The 26,010-nt window shown below is 39.7% G+C and overlaps 1 protein-coding gene across 1 annotated transcript in view; it reads left to right on the forward strand.

Moving 5' to 3' along the window:
• PELI1 (pellino E3 ubiquitin protein ligase 1) overlaps positions 1 to 25,702 on the forward strand; it is a 66,779-nt gene extending 41,077 nt beyond the window's left edge. Inside the window, exons 2-7 of the mRNA XM_032214225.1 lie at positions 5,700 to 5,841; positions 6,882 to 7,011; positions 13,926 to 14,027; positions 23,220 to 23,417; positions 23,536 to 23,724; positions 24,755 to 25,702. Of these exons, the coding sequence (XP_032070116.1) occupies positions 5,771 to 5,841; positions 6,882 to 7,011; positions 13,926 to 14,027; positions 23,220 to 23,417; positions 23,536 to 23,724; positions 24,755 to 25,321 (1,257 nt within the window). The 5' untranslated portion in view covers positions 5,700 to 5,770 and the 3' untranslated portion in view covers positions 25,322 to 25,702. The remainder of the gene's footprint in view (positions 1 to 5,699; positions 5,842 to 6,881; positions 7,012 to 13,925; positions 14,028 to 23,219; positions 23,418 to 23,535; positions 23,725 to 24,754) is intronic.
• Positions 25,703 to 26,010: the final 308 nt, after the last annotated feature.

Consider the following 26,010-nt stretch of genomic DNA (forward strand, 5'->3'; position numbering starts at 1 on the left):
TTGAACCTGGGCTGTATTACATATTCGGCAGTTGTATTAGCCACTAAGCCACAGGCTCTCGTCTTTTATCAGCTAAGCCAAGGAAATAGGTATGTATTGTGTCACAACCCCTTGTATGCCCAAATATGGGAGGGAGCATACTGCTTCCCTTTTCTGTCTTTCGGCTCACTCTACATCATATATATATGAAAGAAAAGGGAATACAGCTGGCAAGAAGACCAACTCTATAATCAAAAAGACCAAAAGGATACCAAAGGGGTTTGTTTCCTATCTTTAACCAAGGCCTAGAAAAACAATGGAAAATAATAGAAAAGTATATTTGTGCCTACTCTTTCTATCATGTTGTTGATGTATGATATAATTATATTTTGAAGGAGATTGTTCGGAAAGTTGAAAGAATTATTTCCAATAAATTATTTCAAATTTGAACCATCATTTTCAAGGGGCAAGTTAAAACCCTTGTTTTAAAATTGATTCCCAAATAGAAAGCATGTGACTAAATTGAGTGATGTGTAGGATCAAGTACACGTTTGATAGCACATCAGGGAAAGAGTGGTACTTTTTGAATGGTAACCTCATAAATCAATCAATGTGGATGTCATTCACATGATACAGATAGTTCTAGACGTATGACCATTCATTTAACAACTGTTCAGAGCTATGGCAGTGCTGAAAAAAGTGACTTACGAACACATCACCATTGCAGCGTCTTCACAGTAATGCAATCAGAATTTGGATACTTTGCAATCAATATGCATTTATGATAGTTGCAGCATCACAGAGTCACATGAACATTATTTACGACCTTCCTGGAGGGTTTCTGACAAATCAGTGGGGGAAGCTGGAGTTGCTTAACAACCAAGTGATTTGCTTCCTGATTATGGCAAAAAGGCCATAAAATCAAGCACAACTCGTTTAACTAAGCATCACTTACTGATGGAGGTTCCAATTATTTATATATTTTGAAAAAGAGGACTATTCTGTAGAGTTATAAAGAACTCACATTTATTCAAGAAAATAAGTTGAAGGATAATATCAAGATGCAACATGCAGCTTTAATGACTCAGCTGGTCAAAGGATTAGACTTATTATTGTCACATGCTCACATAGTGGGGAAATATAATAAAGGAAAGGTGCCTTCTTTCAAGAATCAATAATGGACTCAGGAACCAAAAGAACTTTTACATTTCTTTGAGAGAACTGTACGAACAGCCTTATACAATTTGCTCTCATTTGGTAATAATTGTTATTTGTTAAAGCTCTGAAATGGCTTGAATATATATATGACTGTTCAAAGATATTGTTAATCTGGGGATGGGGTCTAGGGTGGAATTGAAGCATAGTACGTAGCCATACTATTCTGACACAAAAATAAATTTTACTGGTAGATGATGATATCACGCTAACAAATTTAAAATAGCCTTTCTGTGCAAAAAATATGTGTAATTCTGAAAATCTGTCTGTGGGAAGTTGAGAACATCACATATATATGATGGTCTGTGGTTTCCTCAGAAGAGGATCAGCTGTTGCTCTTTCATAACTGGAAAGTGTTCTGTGGCTTTTCTTAAAACAGTTTTTGTCCTAGTCACTTGCCTATTTTCCTGAAGTTAAGGCCAATTTTAATATTTAGTTATATTATAAACCAAATATGGTTGTAATCTCCCAGAACTTTTGCCCTACCTAGCATAAGGCTCTTATACTGATTACTTTAAAATAGCAAGATATAACTTATGGAAATGAGGTTCTATTGCTTACACACTATTGGCCATAAGGAATAGATCAGAGTAGTTTATGTACAGCTAGAGCCATTATATCAGAAAAAAGATGTCTGAAACCCAGGCAAACTTTTTAACAAGGGAATTTGCATAAATGACAAATGAAATGCTGCTTGCTGTATAATCTGAGTGTATTGTATACTATTTGTGTTCTTGGTAGTTCTGTTTTTGCAGAGGTGGCTGACACTCTTAAGAATGCTGAGACCACACTGATTGAAAATGATGGGATTTGAAACTCAGCATACCTAGACAACCCTACATTGGGGAAATGTATAATAGATTCCTTCCCAGCCTCTCATTCGTGTTGCCTGAAGTCTGCTGAATTCAGAAACCAAGTTCTTTGTCCCTGCTTGATTTTAATGAGTACTATCTTTTTTCAAAGCTATGTAATGTTCAGCATCTTTGCATATAGTTAGTCAGCAAAATAAGCCATGGGACATTTTTTACACATTTGCATACCTAACTTTTGGACTCTCAAAGCCTTAATTGCAATACTATCAGCAAACTATTTTTTGGGGGGGAACCAGCCAGTCCTTAAAATTTCAGTAGCATGCAACAAATTATTAAAATGTTTGGATCAATTTAGAAACTAAATTTATCTAAATTTCAAATAATAATTGAAAACATGCTTCCAGAGAGATTAATACATTGTCTGTTGAGTGGTATTTCCCTTGTAGCCTCAAGAAAAAACTTGAACTGATCTTTCATCATCCTAATTTTTTTACTCTACAGGTAGCCCTTGACTTATTTTGGACTGATTTGTCCATCGACCATTTGAGACAACTGGTTGTGAAGGGCCAGGTTGTGCATGCCTTATCAGCTGGAGCAAGAAGAAAGCAAATATCAGCTGGGGCAGCAGTGTGCAGGGTCACAGGGGGCCCAGAGTGCAGAATGTCGAGGGTGAATGTGGCAGGGACTGAGCTGGGATTCCCAGGTGATCCATGTTGCTGGACGGAGGCTAAGCTTCACACAGCAACACAGTGCAAATTCCTTTGCACTCAAAACCCAGCCTGGCCCAGCAGCACAGTGTAAAAGTAGTTGTTGGCCTGTTACAGCTCCTGGGATGGCAAAAATTCATTTTGTGCTGTGCAGGTGGGCTGGGCTTCATGCTCTGTTGTGCTATGGCTTGTACTTTTTGTAGCCCCAGAACCACAGTGCACCAAGAAGCCCCTAAGCAGCAGCTTATTTTCCCCCCAGTTCCTTGCACTCACATGCATGCACACATCCCACCCCCTTTCCCTGGTCTCCCTGAACTTGTGCTGCACTGCAACAACCCCCCTTCCCCAGCTGCACCAGGCCTCTCAGGACCTCCCCCATGGCATCTCCATGCTCTTTATTCTGGGACTTGCTTCACTTTCCACTTAATGAACCATGTATCTGGAGTTATGATGACAACTGAGATGCAGTCACTTAATGTTAGGCTCTACAACTGCATTGATTAGCAACACAAATTCCGATCCCAGTTATCGGTTGTAAGTCAAAGACTAGTTTTATTAAGTTTTAGAACATCTTTTTAGCAGTCTTTCATCATTTCTCTAAGAAGAAATTTCATCATTTCTCTATTCTGGTTCAGTATAGTCTTAGTTAACAGAATCTTTAAGGCATAGATCTATAGTAATAAATAATATTAAATATTCAAATGCAGATATTATAACAAAGATTTTAATTTGGTACATGCACATCTAAGCAAGATTTCTACAGACATTTTTCTTGGTATGTTATTAATGTGAGTTGACTTCCCCATTCCACTGTGAAATTGAGTGGCACTTTTGTAACAATTTTGTCTTAGCTTGCTTTTGCAACAGCGGTCATTCTCTCAATCCTAAATTGTTGACGTTACCACTTTGAGGTTATGTAGCAATAATACTGTAAAACGCTGCCTTTAAGCCACTGTTCTAATGGTTAAGTGGTTAAGATCTTATTTTAAAACATAGGGGGTGGGTGGTTTTCTGATTGTTCATGGACATATGCAATACAATTTACAGGTGACTGAAATGTTTGTTCCTCTTTGAGCCACCAGTAAAACAGATTGTAACAATTCAAGCTTGGACTGATTTAAGTTATGAAACATTTGGAGGAAAAGTGGGGTTTAAATATGTGACCACACATGTGAATCAGATGGTATGCATTTATGTCAAAAGACTGCCTTCCCCTTGCCAGGCTTTCATTGTGCACAGATTTTAGTTTCAGAGCAAAGTAAAAATGCTTGTTCAAACTTAGTGTTGTGATTTAAAGAACTATTTCTAAATACATGAGAGCAGAAAAATGCATACTGAATTAATGCTTGTTTATTATATGTTCTATCCTGCCCAGTCAAGTTAATGCAGGTAGACAGTAAATATGAAAGAAAAACTGTTGTAGTATTTGAGAAGAAGTAAAAACTGTTTTTGCTTTTAAATTGGATATTTTCTGGGTTTTTCTTAACATTGAAATACAGGCTGTTCTCAATTTACAGCCACAGTTGAGATCAGAAATTTGGTGGCTAAGCAATCACAAAGCAAAGCATTGTGTGATCATATCACTTTGTGACTACAATCCCTGCAATTCCCAGAGCAAATTTTATCAGTCATTAGCCAAATAGCCATCCAAATCCAAGCCATTCCAGATTTGGTCCCTCACAGCCCCAACAGTTTGACGCCTACCTAACCCTTTCCCCCCTCTGCCTTTTTGGGCCCTGTCATCCTGCTCCCAGCTGCTCCAGCTAACCTTCACTTCCATTTTCTTACTCCCTTCCTGGCAAGGCATGCTCAGCCTGACTGCTGGACTATATGCAACTGGCTTTTCAAGGCAAAAAAAAAGGAGGAGGGAGGGAAGCATCTTAAAGAGGCTGGAGTGTGCCAAAGTGCCTCTTTGCACTACATTCCTAGGCCATATGGGGCTGATTTTATGTTGAGAAAATGGGGGGTGGGAACCAAAAGCAGGCTTCCACCCCTCTTTTTCTTTTTTTGCACCACAAGGTCTGCCAGCCTAGTTCAAGACCTCTTTGCAAAGAGGCAATACAGGAAGTGGTTTCACCCAATGGGAAAGCGCCAGGATTGGCTCAACTTCTCTTCCATGTGGCTCCCTGAGCCAACCCGCAGCTGTTTCCAATTGGGCGTAACCACTTTCTGTCTTTCCCATCGACTGACACTCTTATTTTCACTGCGCTACTGGGCAGTAATGCTAATTGTTGGCTATGGAGACCATGAGGCAAAAGAACGAATGAACAAGAGGTGCCTGAGGTGGAAGCAGAACAGTTGCGTTATGGAAATGGCACGGCCAGCCATTGAAAAGCGTGAGGGGGGAAGGAGAGGAGGAGGGAACACAGTGAAGGTCAGCTGGATGCAGCAGAGTCTGTGGAGCCTGTGGCAGTGGGGCTTTGCACTATGGCACTGGACTGGCTGACTATGGTGCATAGCTTGAGCCTGGGACTGGGACTGAAGTAGAGGCCTGGGAGCTGTGGAAGCTGGCTGAGACTGCTGAAGGCCCCGGGCCTATAATTCAGCCTCAGCGCTGGTGAGGAATGCCTCTGTGCAGGACATCAAAAAGGGCAGCAATAGCATAAGCAGGTAAAGGGAGCTGAAACACCCTTGTGGTCATAAGTATAGGTTGGCTACCAAATGCCCAAATTCTGACATAGGACCACAAGGGCGCTGCCAGTTTGTACGTCCTTTCACTCAGCACCATCATAACTTTGAACAGTTGCTGAATGAATGGACTCGCTATACTAAGTCAACCCATCCCCTGCCACTTGAAGCAAATTAGGAACGATTGTCATTTCAGCTTTATATAGCTATATAGTGCGATCTCTAGCAAGTGATAACAAAATACTTTAGGAATCTCTGCTGAACTTTGTATAGGTCATATTAGCTTGTGGGTTTTATTCACATAATACTAGATTCTAAGATGTGGCAGTCTCCATCATACTTCTTTCTTTTTGTTTAGGAAATGACAAAAGCGTGCCAAGATTCTTGATTAGAGAAGTGGAATTTGAGAAAAAGGACCTAACTAGGCTCATGTTTTCGCCTGATCAAGAAAATCATCCATCAAAAGCACCAGTGAAGTATGGTGAACTGATTGTGTTGGGGTAAGTATCTGGCACTGACATCAGAACTTCTAAAAGAGCAGTTTTAGTTAATCCTGTTTCTGTCTCTGAAACATGGCAATTCCTTGTAGTGCAGCTTGTTTTAGTATCCTGATTTCAGATTGACATTAGCATCAGTCTGAAATGTTCCAACATTAGCATCAGAGGCATCAAGGTTACATCATCCCACATAGTCTTATGAGTTGGATGTGATGCAGCCAAACATTTCCAAGCTTCATCAAATTTCACTAAAAGAAATTTGAGTGCAGGTTTTTCCCCTCATGAAATCATTAAGGCTTAACTTTAGAATGGCCAATGGCATTTGCATATTAGTATTACAATAGATTGTGGCTAAACTACTTGTCGGCACAGGAGATGTTTTATTCTTAAAATAAAGGTAAAATAAAACAGTGGCTCAATTTTTCCCATGTTACAAATTATACAGGATATATAATGAATGAAAACTAATTGAAAATGGTATGGCATTCCTTTTACATTAGGCAAATATCCGATTTCTGCATTCATATACCTGAACCTGTTTGTGATGAGTCTTAGGAATGCATAAAATTTCATATTTAGTATATTGAACAAAATCCTCAAGTAAAGTATAAAGTTTTGATTGGTCCAAGGTTTTTCATAGTAACATCACTGGATGTGAACCACCAAAACAATCTATTTCTGACAAAGCTTTTAACAAATATTTTATAATTTGGTTCTAAATAGGAAAATATATAGTTGCAATTCTGCAATATAAAGTGCTTCATCATTTTCCTATTTGGCTGTTAAACGTATCTGAAGTAACCTCTGACCTCTAGCTTGTTGTTTGCCTGCTTTTTTCTTTAGAGGTATGTATTCTTACAATCTTTGTTTTCTTTTATAAGCCTTAAAAGTATCATGTATTGTGATAATATATTAAATATTTAGAAAGTTATTTCTGAAATATTTAGTTCTGCAACGTTATGGAATTGTGCAAATTAATTCAGAGCCTTTATCACCTAATAATCCTCCAATCTCTTCAATTCTTCCTGCATTGTTTTCCACAGATATAATGGCTCCCTGCCAAATGGAGATAGAGGAAGAAGAAAAAGCAGGTTTGCTTTATTTAAAAGACCTAAAGCAAATGGGGTGAAACCTAGTACAGTGCATATTGCCTGTACACCTCAGGCAGCCAAGGTAAGCTTGATTAATGAGGTAGCATTATTTCTTGATCTACCACTGTAAATTTTCTATCAATGACATTGTATGTGTGTGAAATTATATGTGTTTTTTTAAGATGGCATCAGGCAGGCATTATGTTTTTTTAAAAAACATTTTTTTATTTTTTGAACAAACATAAACAGAACAAAAAACATAAAAGCATCTTCCATTACAAATTATAGAAAGTGTGTCAGTTGGTTACAAAATTACTGTGCATCCCTTCCATAGTCATTACTTGCAATACATATCATATCATATCATATATATATATATATATATATATATATATATATATATATATATATATATATATATATATATAAGTGTGTGTGTGTGTGTGTGTGTGTGTTTGTGCTGATAAATAAATAAAGGGAGACTAGTATAGATCTATTTCAAGCTATTTAGCTCTCATCAGCTAGCCATACCCTTATTGGGATTCGAACCTGGGCTGATCCCAGTAAGGGTATGGCTAGCTGATGAGAGCTAAATAGCTTGAAATAGATCTATACTAGTCTCCCTTTATTTATTTATCAGCACAAATATAACACAAATATAACAAAGGCAACAGTAAAAATATTGGGTTTCTGTCCTGATGGACTCTTGTGACGAGCCGATTGACAGATAATGGAAGCAGTTACACACACACATACACACACACACACACACACACACACACAGAGACAAACCTCCACCTTCATTTGGCTATAGTTGCTTTTACATCCTTTTATATGAAATATTTTAAATCTAAAGTAAAATTATATAATGGCATTCCATTAGATCTTCCTAAAAACATCCAAAAACATTACATCTTTATAACATGTTCTAAATAAAAATTAATTATATTTAATAACAAAGCTTTTAAATCTCCTCTCATAGTCTCCATTTGTAATTTATATAAAATTTCATATTGTCAAACTAATTTATATATATATATATATATATATATATATATATATATATATATATATATATGCATTATTATCATTATTAATCATTTATTTGACTATAACTATTATCACTTCATTTTATATATAATACTCTAAATTTAACAATTTTTATTATACACTTTCATTACATCAACCTGTGTCTTTTCAGTAATAGTGCAGTCTTATGTCTTTTGCCATTTGTAGCTTTAGTATTCTGATTACTTTTTTAGTAAGTCTTGTATGGACTTCTCTTTGCAAGTTGTTCATTTCGTATCTCATGAAAACTCGAAACCCTCCATCTGCTCCTTCTATCAGCTTGTCTTTGGTTATCACTGGAGCTTCTGTCAAGATTTCTCTCATTACCTCTCTCAATTTTTCTCTCTCTTCTTATTCTATGATTTAAAATCTGGGGTAGAGTTCCAGTCCATCTATCTCCCCTTTCCATATTCCGCTCTTGCCATTTCCAACCACACTCAATTTGTTGTCAGTATCCACAATTCTCTTATTTCATAATGCCTCAGGCAGGCATTATGTTGAAGCTGATAGTAGATGGTTGTTTGGTCAGATGATGATATATAATTGGTAAGTGCAGTGAGTTAATAGAAATTCATGTTTAATTGCTTATTATAAGACAGGCAGAGTTTATTGTCAGGAAAAGATTACTCTTTTGAAAATAAAGACCAGAACCAGGTCATCTAGTGCCTCACAGTCATCTTAACCCAGTGTTTCTCTACCTTAGCAACTTTAAGATGTCTCCCAGAAATCCACACATCTTAAAGTTGCTAAGGTTAAGAAACACTGTCTTAAACAGTTGTCTCAGTCCTTTCTGATGCTTGGGTTGATAGGCAGACCGTGAACTTCTGGAATGCTGATAGCAAATAAGTCAATTTTAACTGTTGACCAAGTACATAATTTCATTTAATTTCACTTTACCTTTCTGTTTATTGTGATTAAATTATGCCTAATTCTCTTTGCTTCCTTTTCTTCATGAAGAGAAATTTAACTTTTGTTGAGTGTGGTTTATCACACTGTTCAACCTCAAAAGCAGTGATTAAACAGTTTAAGCCATAGTCAAGCCATGGTTTATTAAGATAGCTTCTTGTAATAAAGCATATTTTAATGAGCCATGGTGGTACAGTGGTTAGAGTGCAGTATCAGTGGTGGAATTCAAATAATTTAATAACCGGTTCTATGCCCTAATGACGGTGGGTGGGCGAGGCTGGGTAATCATGTGACTGGGTGGGCATGGCCAACTCACTGTCACTCACATCAAGGGCACCTTGCCCAGCCCCTCCACTCGCAGCCCCTCCTTGTCACACCTGGCCTCAACCAGCCTCAACGTATCTATAATTCTGTAAGAATGCTGTTCACCTTTTTTTTTACTTTATTATCTGCATCTGCATACTATAGATGTACTTTCACGTACCTCTGAAAGGAGAAAATAGCTCACATGCTCTATCCAAGAATGTAATAGGTAGGTCACAAAACAGGCTTTTAAGGGGCTGCCACAAAGAAGTGGGGGGGGAGCAATGTATTTTCCAAATCAGCAGAGAACAAGAAGCAATGTATTGAAACTGAACAAAGAGAGAAGCAACCTATAACTAAGAAGAAACTTCCTGACAGTGAGAACAATTAACCAGTGGAACTGCTTGTCTTCAGAAGTTCTGGGTACTTGATCACTGGAGGTTTTTAAGAAAAGACTGGACTACCATTTTTCTGAAATGGTATAAGATCCCCCCCTACCCCAAGGTCCCTTCTAAGTGTTATCCTGACACCTTTCCCAGACCCTCCACTCAGATTTTGGCATCCTCAGCCTGAGCAGGGGGGTTGGACTGGAAGACCTCCAAAGTCCCTTTCAACTCTGTTCTATAATGCCTGAATTAAATAGCTAAGACCCTCATTGGGACCCTATCTATTTTGTTCCCTCTGGACTAATGAGTTAAAGATCTGCCTTTAGACATTCATTTTAATAAGATTTTTAGAAACCTGCAGTTGAAAGTTCTTCATGTCTCCTTACCCTGAAGACCCAATTTCATTTGTAATTTAATCCCAAAATGACTGCCCTTCTAGCATTTCTTTTGCTAGCACTTCTCCAAAATGCACCCCCAAGAAGCCACATATCCCACCCTGATTTAAGCTTAGAAAGTCTGCCTGTGCTGTTTCTTATTTGGCAATGCTTAAAGAGAATTAGGGACTAGAGAAAGTTGATATTCTCATCTCTGCTACAGGTGAGGCTGATAGAAAGGCTTTTTAGCAGTCCCTCTCCTTCTCAGCCTCTCTGGCACTAATGAGAGATGTGGGTGGCATGGGTGCTGAAGTTCTGCCACTAGCTCAGCCTGAGCCACAGGGTTTAAAAAAATTATTTTCCCTAGAGTGGGGGGCACCAAAATGGGAAGCGCGCCTCTGCCTGCATAACTAGGGGGAGACTCTCCACCCCACAAAAACCAATGGCTTGAAAGCAACTCCTCTGTCAACTCCCATTCCCCCACTGTCTTCTCCAAACACCTCCCTCCATTGCAAACACGGTGTGCCATTTGGGTGGGAAATGCCTGGAATGCAATAAAGCCCACTGACTCACCTCCTGCTGGCAGGCTGGCTAATGGGGTGAGAGGCGAGGCGGAGAAGCCGGAGGGGAGCCAATCGGAACCTTCTGAAAGAAGGGGGCTGAGGGAAAGTGTGTGTGCTATGACATGCTGCGGATGACCCCTCACTCGCTCCTTTGCCTGGCTTCCCTCCTCCCATGGTCTCCTCAACTCGCTTGTGCTCTCTCTCCAGTCTAGCTTGATGCAGGCAAAGCCACATTGCCCTTTGCAAGCCTGCTGTCGGTGAAGCTGGGCACCGGTGAGGGCTGGCTTTTTGCCTAGGTTTGTCCGGTTGTCAGGGGGGAAACAGCTTCCTCCTCAGGCCCCCATCCGTGACTCTAGGCATCGCCCAAGCTGGACTAGGCTCGATAAGGAGTGATTGGGAGGGATGGGGCCAGCCAGTGGTGCAATTTGCCAGTTCTCCTAACTGCGCAAAAATTTAACAACCGGTTTTCCTGAACCGGTCCGAATTCCACCTCTGGGCAATACTACAGGCTACTTCTGCTGACTGCTGGCTGCCGGCTGCCTGCAATTTGGCAGTTCAAATCTCACCAGTCTCAGTCTTCCATCCTTCTGAGTTGGGTAAAATGAGGACCTTATTTATTTATTTCCTTATTTATTTATCCCAAGTGTTTATGCAATCCTATAATCATAAAAGAGCTCAAACAATATGAGTACAGTATTAGTGGTAAGAGGAGAAGACATTCTGAATGGGGCAACTCTTCAAAGAAAAGCTCAGTGCCATTTGCTAAAGGGGAAGCCTTTACTGGCAAAAGACCCTATCTTCTTACTGCATCTTTCAGACTATAAACTTGAGCTTATAGTGGCAGTGACCAGCTATAGATGAATCTATAGTGGCATCTGGCCAGCTATAGATGAATCACGATATCTCTCACAGACCAAGTCGTACAGCTTTAAGCTGTCAGATAGCTAACTCTGCTATAATAGCTCTTTCCCAGCTTTGAGGGATTTCCATTCTTTCATAATAGCATCTGTTTTGTCTAATTGATCGTCTATTGATCATCACATTTTAAAAAAACTGTTTAACTTTAAAACCTTTTCTTTACCCCAGTATGCTGAGGGGATGGGATAGAGGCAATGTTCAGCCATCATGTTCAGGGCCTCATCTTTTTGTGCCTCATTTTTGTGACATTTGATCTCCCTGAGGATCTTAATCATTCATTATGTCTAGGCTAACATATGGCTAACAGTAGCCATGACTAATAGGGTTATCTCATAGCAACATATGTTCTGTTGTGAAAGATTAAATGGGACCAGTTGGGACTGTTTTCTTGAATACATCAGTCATGCATTTTAAAAAGTTTCTCTATAGTTCATTGTTTTGAAGTGACACACCTGCACATAATTAGCATCAGTGTGTTCAGAGTTTCAGTAAGCTCAACAGAAGGCCAGTAACACTAATTTCAAATGTAAGCTTTGCATATGGCTCTAGACTGGGAAATAATAAAGGGTCTTTATAGCAGCCTCTGAAAGAGCTGGGACTCAAAGCACTAGAGTACATGTACATTGCATGCAACATGTTTGTGATTCTCCCCCCTCCTCCCCCCACCTTTGTTTATGTCACAGAGTTGTATTTGGAGGTGGTATGGCCATAGCATTTCCTCTATTGTTGAATAAATAGGCTCATTGTAATTTATTTCAATTTATTTTACTAAAAGGACTGTTTTACTTGTAGTCTGAATCCTGATACCCTTCATTGGTTTTCTTCAATTTGGTGCCTTCCAGCTATTGACATAAACTAGTACAGTATACATACATTGTTTGAGCTGTATAAGGAATTTGGTACATGAGAATATGCACACCTTAGATGGTGTGCATATTATGCTAAGTTTAAAACACGTTTGGTGTGATATATGATTAGGATGGGCTTCTCAGAAGACCATAGTGATTCAAAATCAGCAAAATGAAGACTTATAGTGCAGAAATCTGAACTCAGTGTATTTTGGGCTGTCAATACTATCAACTTCAAAATAACCAATATGTGCTTGACTTGTCAGAAGTGGATGGAAATGAAAAACTAGTAGTAATTTGGATAGATAACAAACCTGTTTATTTGAAATCCTCCAGCATGACAGTCATTACTTTAGGCTGCATGCAAGCAGCCTAAAGTAAAGGGCTATGACCTTCCTAGCTATTGTATGAGCCTTTGCCATTTGTATGTTGCTTCCTTCTCATACATAGTTACAAATAGAACATATCTAATAAAATGGTATCATATCAATATAATCATGCATTAAATTCCCTGTTAATAAATGCAAATATGAAAACTTCAGCTGATTTCTGTAACACATAAGGCATTTGAGCCTTATCTATGTTTTTGGCCTGAAATAGGTGTAGTGTTCCTACTTATCATAAAAACAGGTTACCTAGATACACCGATTCAACAAGCAATACAATATGCACAGTAAGGAATAAATGAGTGAATTTACAGTCCAAGACCAGAAAATATAATGTCAAAGAACCATGTAATCTGAGAATACAACAAAATAACATTAAGTCAGTTACTTACTTCAATTGTTGGGTCTGAACACAGTGAAAAATGTAGCTATTGCATTGTTTCAGGACACTTATCATTTAGGAAAAATTGTAAATACCATGGCTTTGAAGAGCCAGGGGTCTTTTTATTAAGGGCTGGAATTTCTTGTAAAATCTACAACTCAGAAAGATATCTTCTAAAATTTCAATTTCACAAAGGCACAAGGAATAAAGTAAGGGGGAAAATGTGTAGGTAAAATATATTATTCAAGTCTCCTTTGTAATGAATAATGTCACAGCTAGTGGCCACGTGGCGGGAGTGAGAGTGATGTTAGTCATATTGCAGGGCATCAGTTTATGAGTGACTGGTTCACAGTATGAGAATGGAGAGGGACCAACATATTTAGGCTAGATGGCATTAGTAACAACCATAACATGCTTAGTTAGCAGAATTGCTCAGAAGAACAGCTGCCTTTATGATGGAAAAGTGGGGGAGAGAGTCATGCAAAGAATTACTGATTTTGTTCCATTACAAAGGAACAGCCACAAAAAGCTGAGGGTTAGCTTTGAAGATGCTCTTTAAAAGTTTTCTTCCAAGAAACTGCCACAACTCCCTGATTGTCCATGTTCTTAAATATCACACTTGAGATATAGGAGATATATATCATAGGATTTTTATAGTAATTATAGTATTTTATTTTATTGACTAAAATAACATGTTGTTCTTACTTAACTAGGAAAAGTAGATCAGATGGGACTAAATTTTCCTTGTTGAATCATGAATTATTTCACCTAGTAGGATTGTACTCTAGTGTAATGTTTTACTAATCAATATATTTTATGGTTTTATATTGCTGAAATTTCTCCTATTTTCCCTTTTTACTAGGCAATAAGCAACAAGGACCAGCACAGTATTTCTTATACCTTGTCTCGAGTGCAAACAGTGGTGGTTGAGTATACCCATGACAGCAACACTGATATGTTTCAGGTATTATATGTAAAGTATTCATGTGTTGGGAATTGCATGAATTAATGATGAATAATATGGATAAAAATTGTATAAATGTCTATTAGAAACTTAATATTGTGGTTGTACTAATACCCGTATTTTCCCAAAAATAAGACCCACTCATATATTTTTTTGCCACCAAACAAGACACCAGATCTTACTTTCAGCAGATGTCTAATTGCTGACTCACCTCGCGATGTCACCAACAGCCCCATCCAGCAGGAACTCTCTGCCTGCCCACTTCTGCGGCTGCTTGTGCATGTCATCCCCAGCCTTTGTTTCGCCATCAGAGGCCTTCTCGAAAGGCCTCTGCAGCTGAGAAGCGGGCTCCGAATTGACATACGTGCCCCTCCCCTTCCGGCTTCTATTTTGCTGTCAGAGATCTTCCGGGAAGCCCGCTGCAGTCAATAACAGCTCTGGATAGATCCAGAACTCTTTTGTCGGCTGCAGAGGCCTTTCTGAAAGACCTATGATGGCAAAACAGAGGCCGAGATTGATGCACGTGAGCGGCAGCAGCAAGCGGCTGCAGAAGAAGTAGCCCTGAAAGGTGAGACAGGTGTTGGTATGGGTGAGGCCTGGTAAATAGGGCAGCTTCACCATCCCCACCCTAGCTTAATTTTTATCTGTGCACCTCGCTCCAAAATGGTTGGGGTCTTAACTAGGGCTTATTTTGGGGGGCTTATATTGGGTGCATGTGCAAAAGTCAAGCTAGAACTTACTTTCGGGGTAGGTCATATTTTCAGGGGAAACACGGTAGAAAGTAAAGAGTTTTGCTTCATTGTTCAGGCCACCAACACTGTACACAGGTGAAACTTCCACAACTCTATTCCCTGAACTAGAATAAAAAGATCTGGGAATTTAAAGTTAGGGGTGACTAATAGAAACAGGAAGGAAGGGCTTCCTGTTCATTTTTATTACAAACATCCATCTAGTAAATATTTTCTGAGCACCCTGTTTTGATCTTGTTTGTCTACAGACAGTTAATGACTGCTGTTAAGATACTCAATTCACAATAAACTTTAGCACTGCAACAAGTAGCAACTTGCTGCCTAAATATATATATATATATATATATATATATATATATATATATATATATATATATATATATATATATATATATATATATATATGTTATATTTATGCTGATAAATAAATAAAGGGAGACTAGTATAGATCTATTTCAAGCTATTTAGCTCTCATCAGCTAGCCATACCCGAACCTGTGCTCTATTGCCTCCCAGGCAGGGAGTTAACCATTTGAGCTACAGAGAACGACTCCTTTATCAGCCAGCCAGGGTGGGAGGTATATACTTAAAGTCACAACCCCTGGTATGCCCAAGTATGGGAGGAAGGTCACACTTCCACTCTCTGTCATTAGGCTCGTCACAAGAGTCCATCCAGACAGAAACCCAATATTTTTTACTGTTGCCTTTTGTGTTACATTTGTTATATTTATGCTGATAAATAAATAAAGGGAGACTAGTATAGATCTATTTCAAGCTATTTAGCTCTCATCAGCTAGCCATACCCGAACCTGTGCTCTATTGCCTCCCAGGCAGGGAGTTAACCATTTGAGCTACAGAGAACGACTCCTTTATCAGCCAGCCAGGGTGGGAGGTATATACTTAAAGTCACAACCCCTGGTATGCCCAAGTATGTGAGGAAGGTCACACTTCCACTCTCTGTCATTAGGCTCGTCACAAGAGTCCATCCAGACAGAAACCCAATATTTTTTACTGTTGCCTTTTGTGTTACATTTGTTATATTTATGCTGATAAATAAATAAAGGGAGACTAGTATAGATCTATTTCAAGCTATTTAGCTCTCATCAGCTAGCCATACCCGAACCTGTGCTCTATTGCCTCCCAGGCAGGGAGTTAACCATTTGAGCTACAGAGAACGACTCCTATATCAGCCAGCCAGGGTGGGAGGTATATACTTAAAGTCACAACCCCTGGTATGCCCAAGTATGGGAGGAAGGTCACACTTCCACTCTCTGTCATTAGGCTCGTCACAAGAGTCCATCCAGACAGAAACCCAATATTTTTTACTGTTGCCTTTTGTGTTACATTTGTTATATTTATGCTGATAAATAAATAAAGGGAGACTAGTATAGATCTATTTCAAGCTATTTAGCTCTCATCAGCTAGCCATACCCGAACCTGTGCTCTATTGCCTCCCAGGCAGGGAGTTAACCATTTGAGCTACAGAGAACGACTCCTTTATCAGCCAGCCAGGGTGGGAGGTATATACTTAAAGTCACAACCCCTGGTATGCCCAAGTATGGGAGGAAGGTCACACTTCCACTCTCTGTCATTAGGCTCGTCACAAGAGTCCATCCAGACAGAAACCCAATATTTTTTACTGTTGCCTTTTGTGTTACATTTGTTATATTTATGCTGATAAATAAATAAAGGGAGACTAGTATAGATCTATTTCAAGCTATTTAGCTCTCATCAGCTAGCCATACCCGAACCTGTGCTCTATTGCCTCCCAGGCAGGGAGTTAACCATTTGAGCTACAGAGAACGACTCCTTTATCAGCCAGCCAGGGTGGGAGGTATATACTTAAAGTCACAACCCCTGGTATGCCCAAGTATGGGAGGAAGGTCACACTTCCACTCTCTGTCATTAGGCTCGTCACAAGAGTCCATCCAGACAGAAACCCAATATTTTTTACTGTTGTAGCTCAAATGGTTAACTCCCTGCCTGGGAGGCAATAGAGCACAGGTTCGGGTATGGCTAGCTGATGAGAGCTAAATAGCTTGAAATAGATCTATACTAGTCTCCCTTTATTTATTTATCAGCATAAATATAACAAATGTAACAAAAAAGGCAACAGTAAAAAATATTGGGTTTCTGTCTGGATGGACTCTTGTGACGAGCCTAATGACAGAGAGTGGAAGTGTGACCTTCCTCCCATACTTGGGCATACCAGGGGTTGTGACTTTAAGTATATACCTCCCACCCTGGCTGGCTGATAAAGGAGTCGTTCTCTGTAGCTCAAATGGTTAACTCCCTGCCTGGGAGGCAATAGAGCACAGGTTCGGGTATGGCTAGCTGATGAGAGCTAAATAGCTTGAAATAGATCTATACTAGTCTCCCTTTATTTATTTATCAGCATAAATATAACAAATGTAACACAAAAGGCAACAGTAAAAAATATTGGGTTTCTGTCTGGATGGACTCTTGTGACGAGCCTAATGACAGAGAGTGGAAGTGTGACCTTCCTCCCATACTTGGGCATACCAGGGGTTGTGACTTTAAGTATATACCTCCCACCCTGGCTGGCTGATAAAGGAGTCGTTCTCTGTAGCTCAAATGGTTAACTCCCTGCCTGGGAGGCAATAGAGCACAGGTTCGGGTATGGCTAGCTGATGAGAGCTAAATAGCTTGAAATAGATCTATACTAGTCTCCCTTTATTTATTTATCAGCATAAATATAACAAATGTAACACAAAAGGCAACAGTAAAAAATATTGGGTTTCTGTCTGGATGGACTCTTGTGACGAGCCTAATGACAGAGAGTGGAAGTGTGACCTTCCTCCCATACTTGGGCATACCAGGGGTTGTGACTTTAAGTATATACCTCCCACCCTGGCTGGCTGATAAAGGAGTCGTTCTCTGTAGCTCAAATGGTTAACTCCCTGCCTGGGAGGCAATAGAGCACAGGTTCGGGTATGGCTAGCTGATGAGAGCTAAATAGCTTGAAATAGATCTATACTAGTCTCCCTTTATTTATTTATCAGCATAAATATAACAAATGTAACACAAAAGGCAACAGTAAAAAATATTGGGTTTCTGTCTGGATGGACTCTTGTGACGAGCCTAATGACAGAGAGTGGAAGTGTGACCTTCCTCCCATACTTGGGCATACCAGGGGTTGTGACTTTAAGTATATACCTCCCACCCTGGCTGGCTGATAAAGGAGTCGTTCTCTGTAGCTCAAATGGTTAACTCCCTGCCTGGGAGGCAATAGAGCACAGGTTCGGGTATGGCTAGCTGATGAGAGCTAAATAGCTTGAAATAGATCTATACTAGTCTCCCTTTATTTATTTATCAGCATAAATATAACAAATGTAACACAAAAGGCAACAGTAAAAAATATTGGGTTTCTGTCTGGATGGACTCTTGTGACGAGCCTAATGACAGAGAGTGGAAGTGTGACCTTCCTCCCATACTTGGGCATACCAGGGGTTGTGACTTTAAGTATATACCTCCCACCCTGGCTGGCTGATAAAGGAGTCGTTCTCTGTAGCTCAAATGGTTAACTCCCTGCCTGGGAGGCAATAGAGCACAGGTTCGGGTATGGCTAGCTGATGAGAGCTAAATAGCTTGAAATAGATCTATACTAGTCTCCCTTTATTTATTTATCAGCATAAATATAACAAATGTAACACAAAAGGCAACAGTAAAAAATATTGGGTTTCTGTCTGGATGGACTCTTGTGACGAGCCTAATGACAGAGAGTGGAAGTGTGACCTTCCTCCCATACTTGGGCATACCAGGGGTTGTGACTTTAAGTATATACCTCCCACCCTGGCTGGCTGATAAAGGAGTCGTTCTCTGTAGCTCAAATGGTTAACTCCCTGCCTGGGAGGCAATAGAGCACAGGTTCGGGTATGGCTAGCTGATGAGAGCTAAATAGCTTGAAATAGATCTATACTAGTCTCCCTTTATTTATTTATCAGCATAAATATAACAAATGTAACACAAAAGGCAACAGTAAAAAATATTGGGTTTCTGTCTGGATGGACTCTTGTGACGAGCCTAATGACAGAGAGTGGAAGTGTGACCTTCCTCCCATTCTTGGGCATACCAGGGGTTGTGACTTTAAGTATATATATATATATATATATATATATATATATATATATATATATATATATATATATATATATATATATATATATATATATATATATATAGGTTATCTATTTTTAAAAAATTACTACATTTTAAATGATAGACTCCAATTTTGTTCTAGTTGTTCTAGTTGGATAAAACATATTTGTTCAAAAATATTAATATTTTTCACATAATATATTCACATAATATACCGTATTTTCACGACCAAAAGCCGCACCGGATTATAAGCCGCAGTATCAATTAACGTTAATTTTTCAAACTTTTTCCACATATAAAGCGCACCGGGTTATAAGCCACACATTTCCCGACGCTTCTGGACATCTGTTGCAGTCGCGAGGAGGAGCGGAGAAGAGCGCGGAGGTTCTTGGCGCTCCAGGAAGCCGGGAAAGCAGTTGGGAGAGGCGCACGGCTTGGTTTCTCCTCCCTGGATGTCGCAGCAGCAGCCCCAAACTCACCGAACTCTGTGTTTTTCGCACCAGGGCATGCTCTTGCAGCACACCCCGATGCGAAAAACACTGAGATCGGTGAGTTTGGGGCTGCTGCTGCGACGTCCAGGGAGGAGAAACCAAGCCGTGCGCCTCTCCCAACTGCTTTCGCGGCTTCCTGGAGCGCCAAGAACCTCCGCGCTCTTCTCCGCACTCTCCTCGGCTCCTCATAACTGCAATAGACGTCCAGAAGCGGCAGGGGCTATCGAGCTGGAAATCCAATCCCCATTAGCCCCAAAAGCCGCTTCTGGACATCTATTGCACTCGCGAGGAGCGGAGAAGAGCGCGAATGTTCTTGGCGCTCCAGGAAACCGCGAAAGCAGCTGGGAGATCTTTTTCCACATATAAAGCGCACCGGGTTATAAGCCGCACTGCCGGTTTTGGATCAAATTTTAGGATTTTCAGTGCGGCTTATAGTCGTGAAAATACGGTACTTCATATGCATATTAACATATTTTTCGGAGTATAAGACGCACCTTTTCCCCAAAAAAAAGAGGGTGAAAATCTGGGTGCATCTTATACACTGAATACAACATTTTTAGCCTCCCAAAACCCCGCCTCCTGTTAATTAACATTGTGCTCTACCGGCTGCTTTCAAGTGCTTTGGGCCATTAAGATGGGCGACGATCAGCTTTTCTCGCCCGTTTCCTCTGCCTTAAAGAATGATGTGGATGTGTACGTGTGTATGGGCTCATGTATGAATGCAGTTATTTCAGCTCGGCAGTAATAGCGCACAGGATGCACAACTTTCTGGAAAACAGCTCCCCCCTCCTTCTTGCTCTTCCCTGGACCTGCATTGCCAGACAGCTGACTCAACTTCACGCAGCTTGCAAATGCGCCACAGCCAAGTGCTGCCACCTTTCTGGCCCCTTTCTCAGTGATTCGCACTCGAGGGTGGGAAGAAGAAGCAGGAGGACTGTTTAGGAAGTTATCCTCACCCGGCAGCAGCTGAGAGAGCCCACCAGTCTGGCCACCTCTCTTGCAATGGAATAGGAGGGAGAACTCCCAATCTCTTTCCCAAGTAGCCGAAGGGAGCGTGTGATTCCTATCACTTTGAATATTTCAGCGTAATAGATTGGGGATAGCTTTGGTGCTCTCTTTTTGGCCTCCCCCCACCCCTTTGAGTGTGGCAAACTCGTTTGTGGAATGAAGATCCAGAGCAGCTCCTCAGTTCAAGTCAAGGTTGGATCGTCTCCCGTTAGAAGAGAGCCAAAGCCATCCCTTTTTTGGTGCCAGGAGGCTTCACAGAGACCTGCTAGCATCAAAACAGGGGCCGCATGTACATGCCCAGGGTGGGTGAGGTGAGTGAGATGTGCACAGTGCGCACATGCAGAGGGGGGCATTGGATTATGGGTGTCGGCATGCACGCACATGCTATCGCGCATGCACACGCTTTTGGCACCCAAGGGAAAAAAGATTTGCCATCACTGCTATATACTATCCAAAGAATAGTGGTGCAACTAGGTAATTTTAATTTTAAATACCAAATATATTGAATTTAACTATCTGTAGGTGGTGTCTTAGGCCAAAAGTGTCAAACGCAGATCCAAAGACCACATGTAGTTCACAACTCTTCTGAGTAGGGCCTAAACCAGATTAAAGGGCATTCGGGCAATATTTAACAAACATTTCCCTTCTACTTTCCAAAAAATAAAAATAAAGCAGAGTTAATATTACATTTTAAAATTAAATAATAATAAATCTAGTCACCAACCACCAAAAACTCAGAAGTGTGCTTCTGAGTGCAATTCAAGGTGCTGGTAGTTACCGTTATGGCTTGGGATCTGGTTACTTGCTGGACAATCTCTCTCAGGTTGTTTCTACCCATCCCACTGGTCTAGCAAGAGGGGCAAGAGTGTCAGCTGACATGGCCCAGTGTCAGCTGACCCTGCCTTGACATCAGCCCTATAGGATCATCATTCCACCTGAGATTAGGTTAGCCCTGACCCTCCTGTCCTTTCATAAGGCCCTAAAAACAGCTTGTTAGACTTGCTGGTGGTTGTTTATAAAGCTTGGCTACTATGTTTTTATTTTTGTTTTATGTCTGTTATTGTCTTTTATCTACCTGATTGCAAACTTCCCAAATCACTTCTGTAAGATAGGCATCTATGGAAAACAAATAAATAATAAACTCGGTTGAATTCATTTCCCTTCTCTGTCCGTCCCCGTCCCCCCCAAAAATAAGATTTTTCTCTACTGCTTCCAAAACAGATTGAATTTTATTTTTCTCCAGCTTCCAATAAAGGCCTAATTAATATCCAGTGAGCTTCAGGCTATGTATGATCACAATTATTATCCATTATATAAAAAGAATAATAATTAAAGTTTATATAATTTCAGAATACATGCAAAGAAGAATGAGGGAAATGAAAGAGAGGGGGTGATCTAAATGCTTTTTATGCTTTCTTTTTTTCTATTTTTTTCTTGTCTTATGATATCACATTCAAGGAAAGAAAGAAATTTAAATGTTTACAAAATATTGATTGCCGCTATCAGGGACTAGTGAATTTATAGTATAATCTTTAAAGATGTATGTGTAGTGTAGTGGCTAAGGTGTCAAACTAGAAACCAAAAGATGGTGAATTTAGTCCAGCCTTGGGCACAAAGCCAGCTGGGTGACCTTGGGGCAATCAATTCTCTTACCAATAGAGTGGGGAAAAACCTGTCAAGTCATTTCTGAAAAGTGCTGCCAAGAAAAGTGGAGAGAACAGTTGCCAGGAGTCCAAAATTACTTGAATACACACCTTCCAAGTGTCTATGTGACAAGCTACTTCTAGTTTCTATACTTTAAGAAATAAATAAATATCTTAATACGTAACTTTTGCATGTATTTGCTTAATTATATATCTAATGAATTAATAACATCATATTATGGTGCACAAATTTGTACTTGGTTTGAGAAAAAGTTGCAAAAAAAAGCATTATTTTCCATGCACAGCATATCAGAAATTCAAGGGATAAGTAGAAGGTGTGGAAATGGTTTTTCTTATAGTTTGGCAATAGGAAGCATTGAGGAAGCTCAGAGTTGGTTGGTGGAGATACACACACATTAAAAAACAGACAAACTTGTATTGTTTCCTTTTTACATATTTAACTCTCTGTGTGTGTGTGTGTGTGTGTGTGTGTGTGTGTGTAGAGATATATTTTCTAAGTCAGCATATGGTCTGCAGGGATCCTTATGTAATGGGATTTAATGGGCCCTATTTATACTAGAGCTTGATGCCATTGTATTAAAGTACAATCCACACAATCATCACCCATGATGATATATGCCCCACGGGTTGGAAATTGTAGTTCAACACATCTGGAGGGCACCATTTTCATTTATTTTATCCATCATATATTGAAAATTGAGGTTTGCAACTAAAATTAAATGTTGTGGCTTAGTCTTGGATCACATTAACGTATTTTAAAAAGTAACACAATGCTTAAAGTTTTCAGCCAAACAGAGCAAACGACTCTATAAATTCTATCTAGAGGCCTTTTAGGAATAGAGATGTATATAAAATCTATAAACAAATGCAAAAATGATGAGATATTTTATGAACACAATCGCCTCACCCAGTCTTGCTACAAAAGAAAAGTCCTATCAACTTTACTTTTTTACTCAGAGGCAGACAAGAATGCTCTAATGAATACTGGATGAAAAAATAAATTTGTGCATTCTTTTAACCGGCTCGTAATGCTGAAATAACAGATTGATAATTTTCATAACATTAGATGTTTGCAATATATGTGTATAAATGAAAGATTAAATTTACAAATATTTTATAATTATTTTAATAACCAAATCTAAATTCATTTTATTTTTGCTAGATTGGGAGATCAACAGAAAGTCCTATAGATTTTGTAGTGACAGATACTGTTCCTGGAAGCCAGAGCAATTCAGAGACTCAGTCTGTCCAAAGCACCATCTCAAGGTTTGCCTGCAGGATAATATGTGAACGAAATCCACCTTTCACCGCAAGAATATATGCTGCCGGCTTTGACTCCTCCAAAAATATCTTCTTAGGGGTAAGGAGCTTGTCTCCCTCTACTGCTCAAGGCAAATGTAACATTTCAGTTTGCTTTCCAAACTTCAAATATTAATAACTACAAAACAGTTTTTTAGTCATTTGTTATCTCCCTGTAGGAAAAAGCTGCCAAGTGGAAAACACCTGATGGGCAAATGGATGGATTAACCACAAATGGAGTCCTTGTTATGCATCCACGGAATGGGTTCACTGAAGACTCAAAGCCAGGGGTGTGGAAAGAGATATCTGTATGTGGGAATGTGTTCAGTCTTCGTGAAACAAGATCTGCTCAGCAGAGGGGCAAAATGGTAAGTGTGAGGAGGACAGAGGTTCTCAAGAAGGCTTTGGTGACTCCCTGGGAGATTATGAGGAAATCTGTGAAGCAGGAGGGGCTTTTTCAACCTTCCAGGATCCCAGGAGCAAGAGAGTTAAAGGAAGGGTGTTGCTGTCTTGCATGGAATGTCAGGATCCCAGGCAAAGTTTGGGTAATGGTGGGGGTTGGTAAGAAATGCATTGGGGGATGAGAATTGCACCTTTGGCTCTTTATGGCTTCTCTTCCTCTTCTCATTTCTTCTTTGTGCACTGGAAGGCTTCCTGAATCAAGAAGCATCATTTAGAATTTTATTCCATCTTTTAGCATGCTTTTGTTTTACCCCAACCTCAAGTTTTAAGTAGTGCCATCTTCCCAAACTAGATTATTGGTCATGGGAGTTTCTACTCCCCCTTGTGATGCTCCCTATGGCAGACTGGCTTTTCATGCATTGAACCAGAGCCTTGTATTAATTGGCACTATTCTGCCTTGAAAGGCCATGTGGTCTCATTTTAACAGTGATGTGGAGCCCTGGGAGAATGATGGCTTGAATATGAAAATCTGGATTGCTGACAGATGTCCCATTTTGTGTGTTCAAGCCAGCAATTACAAGGCTTTACTTTTCATGCCTAAGGAGGAACAATATCAATGTTATATGCTGCTGTAGTCATCTGCTACTGTAGAATTCTGAGAAATAAGGAATGGGATAAGGAACCCATTGAGAACTAAACTGATAGCAGGAGAATTCACTACTATAAAATAAAGCTTATTAATTTCATTCCTGGAGGGACATCCCTGCAATTCTTCCCTTACTCTCTTAAGTATAGATCTCTACAGGGACGTTTCTAGCTATTTCACTGCTTTCAGTGCCATTACCTGGATTCTCCACTATTAGACATGATAGTTAGACAGCCACTATTCATTTCTTAAGTAAAAGGCATATGACAACAAAATAACTGAGTTTTTGAAATAAGATTAATTTGATTTACAACTCTATATATTTCATCAATTGTATATTAATTTTCCAGGTTGAAAATGAAACCAATCAACTCCAGGATGGGTCACTGATTGATCTTTGTGGAGCCACACTTTTGTGGCGTACAGCAGAAGGACTTTCACGTACTCCAACAGTGAAGCACCTGGAAGCTCTCAGGCAGGAAATCAATGCAGCCCGGCCTCAGTGCCCTGTGGGCTTTAACACATTAGCCTTTCCCAGCATGAAGAGGAAAGATGTTGTCGATGAAAAACAACCCTGGGTTTATCTGAACTGTGGCCATGTGCATGGATACCATAACTGGGGGAATAAAGAAGAGAGAGATGGCAAGGATCGGGAATGTCCAATGTGCCGGTCTGTTGGTCCATATGTGCCTCTGTGGCTTGGATGTGAAGCTGGATTTTATGTGGATGCAGGGCCTCCAACTCATGCATTCAGCCCATGTGGACACGTGTGCTCAGAAAAGACAACAGCCTACTGGTCTCAAATCCCTCTTCCTCATGGTACCCACACTTTTCATGCAGCATGTCCATTCTGTGCACATCAGCTTTCTGGTGAACAAGGCTACATAAGACTTATTTTCCAAGGACCCCTTGATTAATGTACACGTGTTATTCAAGGACTGCATCTAAATACATAAGCTAAGGAATTCTGATTTCAAAGGAACTGTTGTCTTAAAATCAACTATATTTCTTCTCTGGGCTTTGACAGTTTACTTTGAGATGAAGAATACTTTCATTAATATTATTATCATTATTTCAGTGGTTACGTTCCTCTGTAGATAATGAAAGAAGTTGCTATGTAGAAAAGACTGGTGATGGGTAAGTAGGATAGATGGAAGGTAGTTCCAGGCTCATCTTTTTTTTTTTTTTGAGATGGAATTGATAAACAATTTTGCCTTCATTGTAATGTTTTGAATAACATGCCTTTAATATCTAAAAGATATCTCTTTTTTTGTAAGTACATATCTGAGGGTAAAAGTGATCAGATCAGAAGGACATATGTTTACAGCTTGGATGCAAACATGTAAAATAGAGCAATCTGTATATTAACTCCTTTTTCTATTTATCTTTACTATGAGTAATTATCCTAGATGATTTGGATAGAGTAGCAGGGTAGTGTTGTTACATCCATTGATGGGATGTGTAGATTAGTTCTTGATGAGAAAAGTTAGAAGGGGAAATGGTAAAGGAGCTTTATTTTGTAAACGTCTAGAACACTATTGAGTTGATGGTTAAGCAAGAAGTTATAGAACCCAATCAAAGCATATTGCTTTTATATGCTTTTTAA

The sequence above is a fragment of the Thamnophis elegans genome, chromosome 3 (genome assembly GCF_009769535.1).
Source record: "Thamnophis elegans isolate rThaEle1 chromosome 3, rThaEle1.pri, whole genome shotgun sequence".
Lineage (NCBI taxonomy): Eukaryota > Metazoa > Chordata > Lepidosauria > Squamata > Colubridae > Thamnophis > Thamnophis elegans.